Source organism: Theropithecus gelada, chromosome 5 (assembly GCF_003255815.1).
Source record: "Theropithecus gelada isolate Dixy chromosome 5, Tgel_1.0, whole genome shotgun sequence".
NCBI classification, from domain to species: Eukaryota; Metazoa; Chordata; class Mammalia; order Primates; family Cercopithecidae; genus Theropithecus; species Theropithecus gelada.
Genome location: NC_037672.1, coordinates 25,286,500 through 25,300,854, shown reverse-complemented (window position 1 = coordinate 25,300,854; position 14,355 = coordinate 25,286,500). Strand labels below are relative to the sequence as shown.

Sequence of the window (14,355 nt, the reverse complement as noted above, 5' to 3'; positions counted from 1 at the left end):
AAAAAAAAAGGGGATAATCAAATATTATGACTTCCAAAGGAAATGAATGTATATTTTACCAACTAGTTCTGAAAGTCTTTATGTCTAACCACCAGTTCATGGAAAATGAGAGAAACAGAGAAACATGTAATCAGCCAAACCCAGAATATGGAATTCCACAACAGAAAAATGATCCAGTTTCTTCAACAAATAAATGACACAGAAGGAAAACAAAGGTTTGACAGGGTGAGAAGAAACTATTACAGACTAAAATGTGTAGACTTTGTCTGAACCCGTGTTTGAACAAACCACTGTAAAACAAAACAAAGCAAAAAACTATAAGAAGACATTCTGGGTCAATCTGATAAATCTGTACATGAAATAGGATATTAGATGACACTGAAGAGCTGCTGTCAACTGTTAGGTATAACGATGTTTCAAAAAAAAAAAAAGGCATGTATTAGTCATTATTGCAGAAATTTTGGTTGAAAGGATAGGGTAAGATTTACATTAAAATACTTCAGCAATTAGAAGACAAAGAGGTGTTGGTGGTGATGGAGATAATGAAACAGAATGATAAAACCTGTTGAGGCTGGGTAGCTGGTTTCTCCCTTTTATATAAATTTGAAAGTCTCAGCCAGGGGTGGTAGCTCACGCCTATAATGCCAACACTCTGGGAGGCTGAGGTGGGTGGATCACCTGAGGTCAGGAGTTCAAGACCAGCCTGGCCAACATGGTGAAACCTCATCTCTACTAAAAAATACAAAATCAGTTGGGCATGATGGTGGGCACCTGTAATCCCAGCTACTCAGGAGGCTGAGGCAGGGAGGATTGGTTGAACCTGGGAGGTGGAGGTTGCAGTGAGCTGAGATCCTGCCACTGCACTCCAGCCTGGGCGACAGAGTGAGAGTCCGTCTCAAAAAAAAAAAAAAAAAGTCTCCATAATAAAAAGCTAAAAAAAGAAAAATGGGTGTGAAGGTTAAATTTATAGTTCACACAGACAGTATACTTCTCTGGTAGTCTAAAAATAGGCTGATGAGACAGCAGTCTCTGCCAGAGTAACCACATTAAAAATTTTGTTTAGATTCTCAGGAAGGCCTGCCAAAAAGCCCATTTAATTAGTAGTGTTTTTCAAAGGCGTGCTTTTTGACACTGTGGGTAGATCAATTCTTTGTGGAATTGGAACTACCTTGGACACTGCAGGACATTCAATTCAGCATCATAGGGTCAAGATACCCAAAGCCAACAACATCACCCCCTCCAGTCACCATAACAACAGAAGGAGAAAACCTCCCATTTCCCCAAAATGTCCTGGGAGCACTAAGGAACCAACTCTGGTTAAGAACTGCTTCATTAGACCACATACTGTCGATTTACGATTAAAAAAAGAGAGACAATAAACAGGGCCACAAAAATATTAGTAAAGAATTAATTGGCTATTGAAAAGGCCATTTTTAATTTAACAAAGAGTCTGTCTTATTAATTCATGGTAGAAATTGGGGACAAATAAAAAAAGCATACATACAGTCAGCATTTTTCAATGACTGCTTCTTTTTGGAAGGTTTGGAGATGACTTTTATCCGCTTGCTGAGGAACACACCAATGTCATCACTGTTGCCATAGAACATCTTTACAGACAACATGAAGTGCTTTCGCTTGTCTGAATCAGATATGTACAATGTTTTGGCTGTGCAATAGTTCTGTGAAAGAAAAGTAAAGTTTTAATAGCAGCAAAACCTTGTTTGTTTATGTAGTACCTACAATTCAGATGGCCATAGTTTAAGTAATAATAAGAAAAACAATTCCAATGGATAGCTGATAAAACCAACTACAAAAATTATCAACTGTAAAACTTACTGAAATTGGTTTCTGAAAAGTACAAAATCTTCCTTATAAAGTCTATAAAACACAAACATTGTCATCTATTGTATCTTCTTTAAAAGACCGTTTTAAAAAACAGTATTTTCTTGTTTTACATAGCTCTACAACTGTGTCATGGAATTATCACTCAATGTTATAGCAGTAACTTTTAAAATAATCTTTACAGTTAAAAAAATCAATGACTATCTTCAAAAAAAAAAAAAGGCATCACAATTCAACAAATTATGTAAAAATATTTTAGCAGTAGTTCTTCTTAAAACAGTGCATAGAATGTTTTTCTTTATATAGCTGAACACTAGAGTAATCACTTATAAGTTTGAGGAAAACAATGCAAGACAAACTGGATGATTATAAAATGTCTTAACCAGAAAGAGATTATATAAGCATTACTCTAAAGAACTATTTTTAAAATGGTTAACTGCACAAAAGGGCGATTCATATGTACCACTAAAAGAACTGAATTTAAAGGTACTAGAGAAAATGCTCAAGGCATTATGTCAGTTTACTAGAATTTAAAATCTGATAAGTGAAAAGATTAAGAGATACAGCACTTGACAAACAGCAAAGACACTTCAAAATGCTACTGCTTATATTATATATGACAATTCTAAAATCTTTCCTATTCTCTTGATCCCTGTGAATCAGCGAGGGATCTAAACTACTGTCCTTTTCCAGATAAGATAAATAATGCTGAAACACAGTATAAATATCTAAAGTATCTGAATTATATTTTTTTAAAGATCAACATTCCACTTTAAAATCAAGCTAAACAAGTTTTTTCAACTATGTCTTCTGTATCTTCCTTTTAAAAAGCAGAACAAATGCTACTCAGGAAACAGTTAATGACTTATAGGTTTTTATTTTTAAAATTTTACTCACAGCTTTGGTAGCAGACAAAACTACTGCAATCATTTATTGTACTTCTCATAGCAAAGCTATATAAGAAAATTTAGGTGCCATCTTAAACATTATACATTCAATTAAGTTTTTAAAAATCAAAAGTTCGATAAAAGCTTTGAGAGGTTTTGCTCTGTAGAAGACAAAAATAAGATAAAGCTAATCACAGTAATAAGAAAAATAAAAACAGGCCAGGCTGGTGGCTCATGCCTGTAACCCCAGCACTTTGGGAGGCTGAGGTGGGCAGAGTGCTTAAGTCCAGAAGGTTGAGACCAGTCTGAGCAACATGGTGAAACCCATCTCTACAAAAAACACAAAAATTATCCAGGCATAGTGGTGCATGCCTGTAGTCTCAGCTACTCAGGAGGCTGAGGTGGGAGGGTAGCTTGAGCCCAGGAGGCAGAGGTTGTAATGAGCCATGATCCCACCACCGCACTCCAGCCTGGGCGACAGGGCGGCACCCTGTCTCAAAATGAAGAAAGATAAAGCAACAAAAAAACAACAGTACTTTGCAGTCACATCACTCCTTGCACCCAAGATCTCCAACACACTCAGAGATGGCATCTGTGAGCCTCTACACCCACAGGTCTGTCATACTCTTAAAAATGACAGCAATGAAGGTCAAATTAAGCTTAACAATGAAATTCTTCTGCAACATAAGATGAGGTCTGTGAAAATGGGTATCAATGTACTAAAGCAGACAGTCATGGGAAGCAAAAGTGAAATGTGTATCTAAATGAAGGTAATTACATTCTAATGGGAAAGCTTAAAACTGTTGAGATCGCTTAATTTTGAGTATTAAAATTAAAAGGTAAGATCCATATCAGAAAGAGAAAATAACTGAAATCCAGCATAAATAACACATACTGGCAAACAAGAAAGGAAAAAAAGAACCAAGAAGGTTGGATCGTAAGACCTACACAAAAAGAACTGCATTTTGTTCAGAAAAAAACAAACACACATATATCTCCTTGGAAAGAAAGGAAATATATCCCTAATTACAATGAGTAGTTTGAATCCACAAAAATCATAACCAAGATAATTTTATGGGAACTATTATTTTTAAAAAACTATAAGGCCACCGACCACAAACTACTCAAATTCCATTAAGAAAAAAAGGAATCAGGCCTGTAATCCCAGCACTTTGGGAGGCTGAGACGGGCGGATCACGAGGTCAGGAGATCGAGACCATCCTGGCTAATACGGTGAAACCCCGTCTCTACTAAAAAATACAAAAACTAGCCGGGCGAGGTGGCGGGCACCTGTAGTCCCAGCTACTCGGGAGGCTGAGGCAGGAGAATGGTGCAAACCCGGGAGGCGGAGCTTGCAGTGAGCTGAGATCCGGCCACTGCACTCCAGCCTGGGTGGCAGAGTGAGACTCCGTCTCAAAAAAAAGAAAAAAAAAAGAAAAGAAGGAAAAAGTCACTGACTCAGAAAATAAGCAAATAAAACTAAAATTACATTTGCCTTGCTATTCTAAAAGGTTCAATTAGCTAATAGAATTCTAGAAGAGAAAATGGTATATAATCATCTCTCTAGAAATACTCTTTGAAAACAAGATCTTTAGGCAATAAAGACATTTCCCTGAAAGGAAGAAGAAATACCAAATCTAATGCTGCAAAGTGATACTTGCGAAAGATAAGCAGTGATACTATTGGTTGGTTGATTTGGTATTACCTCACTTAAAATTACTGGAAGCTGGAACTGGTTAAAATGAGCTATGAAGTAGGATTAAACAGTTATATATACACAGGTAGCTAGAATCCCTGGCTTCTCACTACCTATCTGATCCACTCATTCATAGTACTGAATGTCTACATGTGAAGCCTGGAGGCATGTAACTCTGAGATTTCCTAGGTAACAAGAAAACAGATGAGACAAGACTAAGATCTATTAGATTAACCCACCACTTAAATATATTCGTTACTATAGCTCAGGGGTCATAATTTGAAACAGTTTGACTGGTTTAAGATGAAACAACTTTTATTGTAATAAGTATCCCAAATCTAATCTAAAATACATAGTCAACAAACCTTACTTACAAAAACTATAAAGATATAATGACATACAAATAGCTAAATTTGAAGGAGGTTGATATTAAGACCTGTAGTACTATCTGTAAAATCACTAAAATTGAATTTGAGAGCACATATCCCCTAGCTCACCTCCATCAACACTACTCCCAACCCGTATCTCTAGTGCCAACTACAACACAGCAAACACTAAAATATTCAACAAAGATGCATCGAATGAAACAGCTGTTTATGCACTATTTTAGAAGACATTTAGTCATTGAGATCAGAACTAACCATTTTCCAAAGCACAGTAGCAAGCAAAAATAAAATCATAGCTAAATCCCAAGTGAATAAAAAACTATCTTTCAATATTAAAAGTATAGATTGGCTGGACACGGCGGCATACACCCATAATCCCAGCACTTTGGGAGGCTGAAGTGGGTGGATTGCTTGAGCTCAGGAGTTCAAGACCAGCCTAGCTAACATGGCGAAACCCCGTCTCTACAAAAAAATACAAAAAAGTTAGCTGGACATGGCGACGCACACCTACGGTCCTACTACTTGAGAGGTGGAGGCTGCAGCCAGCCAAGATTGCACCACTGCATTTCAACCTGGGTGACAGAGTAAAAATCCCGTCCAGGGGAAGAAAAAAAAAAGATCTAGATTGACTGCTTTCTAAATTCATACAATTAGTAGAACTAGTTGATAAATTGTTTTCTCTAGAAAATTAATTAAAGAACCCCTGCTACGCACTAAAATTTGAGGATAACCAACTGTGGCTGTTCTTGTCTATAGTATCTCTGATGTCAAGTAAACATTTATGATCTTTATAACCCAGATAAATGCTTTCCACAATGTATATATCATCATGTCTAGTATAAAACTAAGATTAAAACAGCAGAGTAAAACATTACTGAACAATGTATTTTTGTTGAGAATTGAGTATCAAACCTCTGTCAAACAGAAGATGAGCAATCAGCCTCCTAAATTTATTACTGGCTTCCACTAGAAATCTGATTTGCTAAAACTGCTTGCAAGCTGGGGAAGCTTACTGCATGCCATCTTCCAATGTCAGCAGCATAGGCTTCATGAATGACTAGACCAAAGCGATCTGAGAGGCATACTTTTTGGTCCTGGTTTATATATTCCAGAAATTGTTACTAATAGTTATTAAAGAAAAAAATCTCCCCCACAAAAATGAATATGAAAACTACATTCTGGTACCATGGTGCCCTTTTCTGGTGAACTAGCAGTCTTGATTTACCTTTCCTTCCAAGTTTAGCTGCTGCATTTCTTGGTCACTATTTCCTATCCCAATAAATGCACACGGTTGAGACTCTTGTTCAGAACAACCATCGCGTTCCATTTGTTCTTTTTTTTTCTTCCATCCACTGCCCATAAGATACACACAAGGAGGAGGGCAAAAAAACCTGAAGAATAATGGGGGGAAAAAAACAAAAAGCTCAAATCAATTAGATTCAAGAAAGCATTTCCTTTTCTTGAACATTATGAATACAAAATCATATTGAAATGCACCTATTTCCCAAAGAAAAATTTTGGTGAAGCCTTTTGTAATGCAAATAATCATGCCCACAAGACAGAAATCGAGACTTCCACAATAACTAAATCTGTTCAGGTAAAATACTGAAGTTACGCGTACAGTTAGATTAAATACTTTTTAGAGTACAGAACTTCTCTTTGTATTTTCACATGGCTCAGAGTTCTAAACTACTGGAGTTCAGCAAATTCAGTGCACTCTAACATATTACAAAACATGATAAACCACCACAAAATCTGTAATTACTAATTAAGGCCTATTCAAAATGACACAATCATTAATGAGTGACATTATTGTTATGGATACTGCATTTAACTTAATGTGGTAAATTAACTTAATGGGATAAATTAACCTGGAAATTTGTATTAGAGTATTGTCCATAGTAGAAATACCCAAATATTAATAAAAGCAAAAGAGTCAAAAGTAAATGGATCTCCTGATTATGAGCAATGTTGTATTTTACATATCTTTGAATTTTATATATACTTGGAACACCTGGTGCACTGTAGGTATCTGAGAAATATTTCGTGCTCAAAGAACAATACACTATATTCTTTCAACTCACAGAATACCATAGGTTTGTTTTGCTAGTTGTCAAAAACCACCCTCACAAGTTCTTCTGAGAATGACTTTCTTATAATCTTTTCTTTAGCAATTAAAAATATTATCTACTGCAAAGCCTAGCTCAAGGCTCATATTTTACGTAGTTCAGACCATCAATCCAGTCCTTATATAGGGTGTAAATTCAGCTTTGTTCAATTATAATGCTGACTTGTACATACTTTAAAACATCTATGCCATATCTCTCTAGAGGGCCTGAAAACTCAAATTAACTATAGTAGCCACATAAGTCATATACATGGGTGAATGATGTATACAATAAACAGGAATATCCAGGCTGGGCGCGGTGCCTGTAATCTTAACACTTTGGGAGGCAGAGGCAGGTGGATTGCTTGAGCCCAGGAGTTTGAGACCAGCCTGGGCAACATGGCTAAACCTCGTGTCTATAAAAAATACAAAAATTAGTGGGCATGGTGGCAGGCACCTATAGTCCCAGCTACTCTGGTGGCTGAGGTGAGAGGACTACCTGAGCCTGGGAGCTCAAGGCTGCGGTGAGCTGTCATAGTGCACCTGCACTCCAGCCTGGGTGAGAGTGAGACTGTCTTTTAAAAAAAATTAGGAATATCCTTTAGTTTCCCAAAGAAGTAGTTTTCTTCTCTTCTTTCTTGAAACACACAGCCTCCATTGTCATTCTCACTTTTTGTACTGTTATTAGTACCCCAAATTTTTTACTTTTCTTAATCCTAGTATAAGAAAACCCAGATCTTAAATGCAATGATAATTAGCCACTGGTGTGTATATATCCACTCACACTCACGTGGCTGAACTATGGGCATGAAGGTCTAGTGTTGGTCCCGTCCTCCAATTGTTCAACAGATGCCTGAAATCAAATTTTGTATGAAATAGTTTTTTTTTAATTTGGCAACTAATTTACACTTATTAACACTTTGTAGGCCAACAACGTGCAGACTAAAAGAAAAAAAACTTTATGTGCATATATGCACACACATGCAGACACCAGTAGGCTGGATTTGGTGCTTAGATCTTCTTGAAGGTGGTAATATCTACTTCTTATTTGCTTCCCCCTCAGCCTCTACAATATTATCTACTGAATTGACTCAAAATATATTAATAGAACCTACTTTTTGCTCAACCCTAACCAGACTACTTTAGAGGCAATTTACATATGACTTACAAGAAGTAAGCTGGGTTTATTTAATATTCATTAATTCTCCAAATTATTTATTATATCCTGAGTGTGTAACAGATACTGGGGATATAGCAGTAAAAATAACCAAAAAAATTAAACAAAATTCTTGTCCTCATGGAACTTACACTTTAATAGGAGAGAGATAATAAAAACAGATAAATGAGTGAAATAACATGCACATGTACTCCGTTAGCTGGTGTACTCCGTTAGCTGGGGAGAAAAAAATAAAGCAGGCAAGGGGTACTTGAAATGGGGACAGCCCAAGGTGGCCAGGAAAAGTTTCCTTAAGAAGGTGACTTTGAGTCATGACTTAAAGCCATGTGGACACCTGGGGCAAGAGCATTTCCACAGAGGAAAGAGCCAGTGCAAAGGCTCTGAGGTAGGAAGGACTGTGACCAAGAGTGGGGAAATAACCAACAGACCAGAGTGGCTGGAGTGGAGAGCAGGATGGGGATTAAGAGGCAGCGAAGCCAGAGGTAGTGGACAAGTAGACCAAGGAGGCCCTAAGGATTTAACTGAGTGAGGAGGGAAGTCTCTGTAGTCCTCTCACATTTATCTAATCCAATAGAAGAGAGCAGTTTTCATGCCTGTATACTTACACTGAGGCCAAGGATATAAAGGTCACAGCCAAGGTAGTGGGCCCAGTTCCAGGTCACTCTAAGTTTGGAGGGAAGCCTGGATTAACTGGGCTAGTTTTGGAGTGGGTTCAGTTCAAGTCTACAAAGGGGAGCTTTCTGGCTTCTAATGCTGGGAGTTACCCAATGCTTACTATGGCACAGAGTCAAATACCTACGCTGGCACACTCTCAGGAGGTTGAGAAGGCATCAGTTTTGGAAACACAACTCCTGTTAGTTTTCTATTGAACACTGATGTTAGGACTCCTTAGTAAATTGGTGTATCAGCTATAAAACTCAAAGAGCTGTGTTTTAGTACAGGTTGTGTATTCCTTATCTAAAATGCTTGGGACCAATAGTGTTTTCAATTTTTTTTTTCCAGATCTTGGATTGTTTGCATTTATTCTTAGTGGTTGAACACCCCAAATCTAAAATGCTCCAGGCTGGGTGCAGTGACTCACGCCTGTAATTCCAGCACTTCGGGAGGCCAAGGCGGGCGGATCACTTGAGGCCAGGAGTTCAAGACCAGACTGGCCAACATGGCGAAACACTGTCTCTACTAAAATTACAAAAATTAGCCAGGCATGGTGGTGCATGCCTGTAGTCCCAGTTACTCAGGAGGCTGAGGCACGAGAATTGCTTGAACCCGGTAGGTACGGGTTGCAGCGAGCCAAGATAGTGCCACTGTACTCCAGCCTAGATGACAGAGGAAGACTCTTACAGGGTCATGTTGGCACTCAGGGTTTTCAGATTTTGGAGCACTTCGAATTTTTGGATTGGGAATGCACAACCTGTATGCCAAATACAGTAGTCAAATCTCAATGAGTTATCATAAGTGGTACTTCTTAATTTCACATCTGAAAAATATAAAGAGAGCTAAAATGATAAAAGAATGAGTAGTGCTAGTTTTCTCAAAAGTACTGTGACAAAATGTATGAAACGGTAAAATTCAGGTTGACAAAAAATTCTCTATTCAAAACAATGACCAAGGGTCTATCTTGAAAGTGCTTTCCAATCATGTAATAAATATAAGAAAAATGAAGACTTTTCAATAGTCTCTGAGTCTTAAAAAAAAAAAAAAAAAAAATCAACTCTAAATTATTTCAAAAAGCCATGATGGAAGAAAGCAGCAAATCCAAAATAATCTAAACATTGAAATTATTTCTATATTGCTGATAAAATCATAACTTAAACATCCCAATATCATCATCCCCTAAAATACGGCAAACAAATCAAGTTGTTGCCCAGACTTCAGTAACAATATAGTGATTGAATAAATGTCAGCATATATACAAAAAAAGGGCAAGAATACAAGCAAAAGAAACCAAAGGGAGTGGGGTAAAAATAAAAGGCCACCAAATTAACAGAAGAAAACTCAAATACATCTTTATTTTATTTATTTACTTATTTATTTATTTAATTTTAAAGATAGAGTCAGACTTTCACTATGTTGCCCAGGTTGGTCTTGAACTCCTGGTCTCAAGGGATTCTCCTGTCTTGGTCTCTCAAAGTATTGGGATTACAGGCACAAGCCACTGCACCTGGCCTAAAATATATCTTAGGTGGTGTATTTTAGGCCAGGTGTGTGAAACTGATGATTTTTTAAAAATTTGGGCAGTTGGTCAATATGTATCAAACACTCAGTGAAAAGTTTGACCAGTAAGTGGTTAGCTTACAGAGTTTAACTGCTGCTACAAAAAGATACCCTATAAAACACGTTGCCTCTATTTTCTCATCTTTCTCAGCAGCTCTATCAACTGACAAACAATACTTTCTCTGCCACTTGGTGGCGATATGCACACATTTAAAATTTTATTCCTGTCATAGCTGTCTTTATTTTCAGAGACTGTTTCAACACCTATTTCCTCAAATCTTGAGATGATGTCTGAAAACTGCCTTACAGATTCAAAGAAGGCTTTTTATCCGTCCCAATATATAAATTCGGTTAAACAGAATCCAAACTCATGACATTTGCATTATCTTGCTATCTTTGCAGAATCATTACTAACCTTTGATGATTATTCAGTTCACAAGGACCGTATTTAGGAACTTTCTGCATACCACAATTGGCCAATTAACACAAATCTCAATATGACTTCAGAATCAGTCTAAATGGCTTTACTGTTAATTGTTTCAACAGCATCATACTGCTGCTTAATTACTGCCTTCAAGAAAGCTGAATGTTAATATGTCAAATGACGTATTAACATTTGTTATTAACAATGTTAATGTCATTTGACATATTAACATTTCCTCTAGATAAAATAATCTTTTAAAAAGTTTATTTTTTAACCTAAGACCTTACTTAATGAGAAACTCATCACTAATATAAATGGGGTACTAGATGTGCCATGCAAATAAATATTAGTTATGAGGCACCATATTTAACATCAAGAACAATTTAAAATTTGGGGATAAAATTTCCTAACCAAGTATTTTTAAGCATCACTGACTGGAGTTATTTTATATGCCAAAAAGACACAGCCAAGAGGACTGTGATCATGCCCCCAGGTAACCTCACGCCTTGTGCCTTTGCAACTCTTCAAAAAGGCCTGAACCTGGATCAGCAAGAAAGAAGGCAGATCTTCCTCTTCCCACTATGCACTCCACCACGAATTAAGAGCCCAGAACTCTTCTCTGAATCCAGGGGAGTTTGCTGGACATCCAGAGGGCTAGACTAGCATTAGCAATCCCTTAATACTAACACCTGTTTTTTAAAAAAATCAAGTACATTTAATGGGTTTCCCCTTTATTATAAAGTAATGCACGTCTACTTTGAAATTTTTAACAATATAAATCAGTAAAAATATAGGAAAGTAGTACTCTGGCCTTTTCATCATTTTTATTCATTTTTTAGAGGACTTCAAAGTTTAGATTGTTCAAGCTTTCTTTTGACTGGGTTTTAGACCAACTAGGCCATGCCCAAACAATACAGAGAAATTGAAAACAGGACGGGTGCGGTGGCTCACGCCTGTAATCCCAGTACTTTGGGAGGCAGAGGCGGGCAGATCACAAGGTCAAGAGTTCGAGACCAGCCTGGTCAACATGGTGAAAGCCCGTCTCTACTAAAAATACAAAAAGTAGCTGTGCATGGTGGTGGGTGCCTGTAATCCCAGCTACTCGGGAGGCTGAGGCAGGAGAATCGTTTGAACCTGGGAGGCAGAGGTTGCAGTGAGCCAAGATTGTGCCATTGCACTCCAGTCTGGGCAACAAGGTGAGACTCCATCTCAAAAAAAAAAAGAAAAAAAAGAAGAAAAAATATGAAAGCTACTACAATAAAAGATAAGGCTAAATTTTCCGTTTTAACTCGATAAACCACTACAGCTCTATATGTATTTTGTTTGTTTGTTTGTTTTGAGACAGAGTCTCACTCTGCCGCCCAGGCTGGAGTGCAGTGGCACTATCTCGGATCAGTGCAACCTCCGCCTCCTAGGTTCAAGCGATTCTCCTGCCTCAGCCTCCACAGTAGCTAGGATTACAGGCGCCTGCCACCACACCTGGCTAATTTTTGTATTTTTAATAGAGACAGGGTTTCACCATGTCGGCAGGCTGGTCTCGAACTCCTAACCTCAGGTGATCCTCTCACCTTGGCCTTCCAAAGTGCTGGGATTACAGGCATGAGCCACCGCACCCAGCCATATTTTTTAACAGTAACTAACAAACAGGAACCTTATCTGGATTTTAACATAATTTTCTAAATAGCTCTTCCCCTTTTGTTATCTCCATTGGGCCTCAGTTATACATCCTGGTATTAAATGACATAGTGACTTTTAAAACTCCTAGTAAAGATCCTTTTGCATAAAAGCTGGCACATAATAGCCAAATAGCCAACCAGAAATAAAGAATAAGTGAATTCAATTGTACTAAAATGCATCTTCAAAAATCCAGAGAAAAGAAAAGCAGCTTGCCCAAGTTTGAAGCTATATGATAAACATGCATCTATTCACAATTCATTTAGAACTAGCCCAGTCTCACCTAGGTAATGGTAAAAGAGTTAGTCTTAGGCAAAGTTAAGTTTACAAAGTTTAAGTACTCAGAGGATCTTTTCCTCCTTAGTCCCTGCTCTAGATAACCAACACTCAAACGCAAATGGAATGGTATGGCAATTAGGGTAGTAAAAAGGGTAAATATTTAAAATTAGGCCCTCAAGAGTTCCAACCCTAGCTCCACAGATTCCTAACTAATGTCAACCTGGACACATTTAAAATCTCTGATTTTTAGATTCTTTGCCCACAGAATTTGGATCATAACATGACTACTTTACAAAATTGTTATGAGGATTACAACTTTAAAATATTTATAAAGCACTTTTAGATTCTTCTTCCATAATGATGGGTGTTGACTTTTTCTGTTTTGCTTAAAAAGCAGAAAACTTGCTATAAACACACACTAAATTTCATTAATGAAAAAGAAATACTGAATTTCTAGTATCAACTTCATGGGAAAAAAAAGGACCACTAATTTGAGTTGGTATGCTGTGTCCCAAACTACAGATACCAACTTCTTCCCATATTTAACCCTAAATCAGTGTTTAAGTTGTTTTAGTAAAGTAAGATAAAATAATCATAAATTTAGTAAGCCTGAATAACAATACCTGGCAGTATGAATCTTAAATACTGTTTTCACTTGTTCATCTTTGAGGATAAAACTACCAATTAAATAGCTTTACCTTCTTGGCCAAGCACGGTGTCTCATGCCTCTAATCCTTTGGGAGGCAGAGGAGGGCGGATCACTTGAGCCCAGGAGTTTGGGATCATCCTGGACAGCATAGTGAAACCCTGTCTCTATAAAAAATACAAAAATTAGCCGGCCATGGTGGTGAGTGCCTGTAGTCCCAGCTACTCAGGTGGCTGAGGTGGAAGGATCACCTGAGCCCAGTAAGCAAAAATCATACCACTGCACTCCAGTCAGGGCAACAGAGTGAGACCCTGTCCCAAAAAAAAAAAAAAAAAAGTTTTACCCTTCTTTTCAGCTCAGATCTAGTCAGCTTCCAGGAACTTCCTAAAAAGGGACTTCCTAATTCTCTTTTAACATGTAAATTAATCTAATCACATACATATTACATTTCCCTTCTCTTAAGCATAAGCTGAGGTTTCCTTTATGTCACAATCTCTAAGAATTCTACTCATTCCTTTCACAACAACCCCAAAACCTTACTTTTCATTCCTTCTCTCTTCAGTTGGGTACCTTTCTAGCCAATTAAAAACCTTTGATCTTTCTCCATAAGCAGGCTTTTTCCATGAAATGCTTAACCAAAAAATGCTGTTTGAAAGACAGACTCAAGAAACTATTCACAAGAAAATTTCAGGAACCAAGTGAAGAAACAATGAAAGTCCCCAATTAAACATAAAAAATGCTGAAATTTATAGAATACCACGAGAAATATTTTTAAATCACCTTGTTGTAATTTAATTTTGGTTAATCTACTTTATAGGTAATTTCTGTTGAGTCCACATTCAACCAGTATGAGAGTATGAACCCAGTTTTGCTGTTTCTTCTTAATAGCAACCCAAACAAGAATAGGATCAAGAGAGAGGGCCAGGATTTTCCTTATAATCACTCCATAGCTCAATTAACCTAAGCTCAAGACAGTTTTAGGATCAAGAGCTTGTTTAGCCTTTTCCTTTTCAAAATGGTACT

General features: G+C 37.3%; 1 protein-coding gene across 5 annotated transcripts in view; it reads right to left on the bottom strand.

Annotated features, from left to right (window-relative positions):
- The window catches only part of RBPJ (recombination signal binding protein for immunoglobulin kappa J region), a 114,716-nt gene that overhangs the window by 12,775 nt on the left and 87,586 nt on the right, over nt 1-14,355 (bottom strand). For all 5 annotated transcript variants that reach the window (XM_025384971.1, XM_025384967.1, XM_025384968.1 and 2 more), the window contains 2 exons: nt 6,037-6,202; nt 1,505-1,679 (listed from right to left, as the gene is read on the bottom strand). In XM_025384971.1, coding sequence (XP_025240756.1) covers nt 1,505-1,679; nt 6,037-6,202 — 341 coding nt within the window. The remainder of the gene's footprint in view (nt 1-1,504; nt 1,680-6,036; nt 6,203-14,355) is intronic.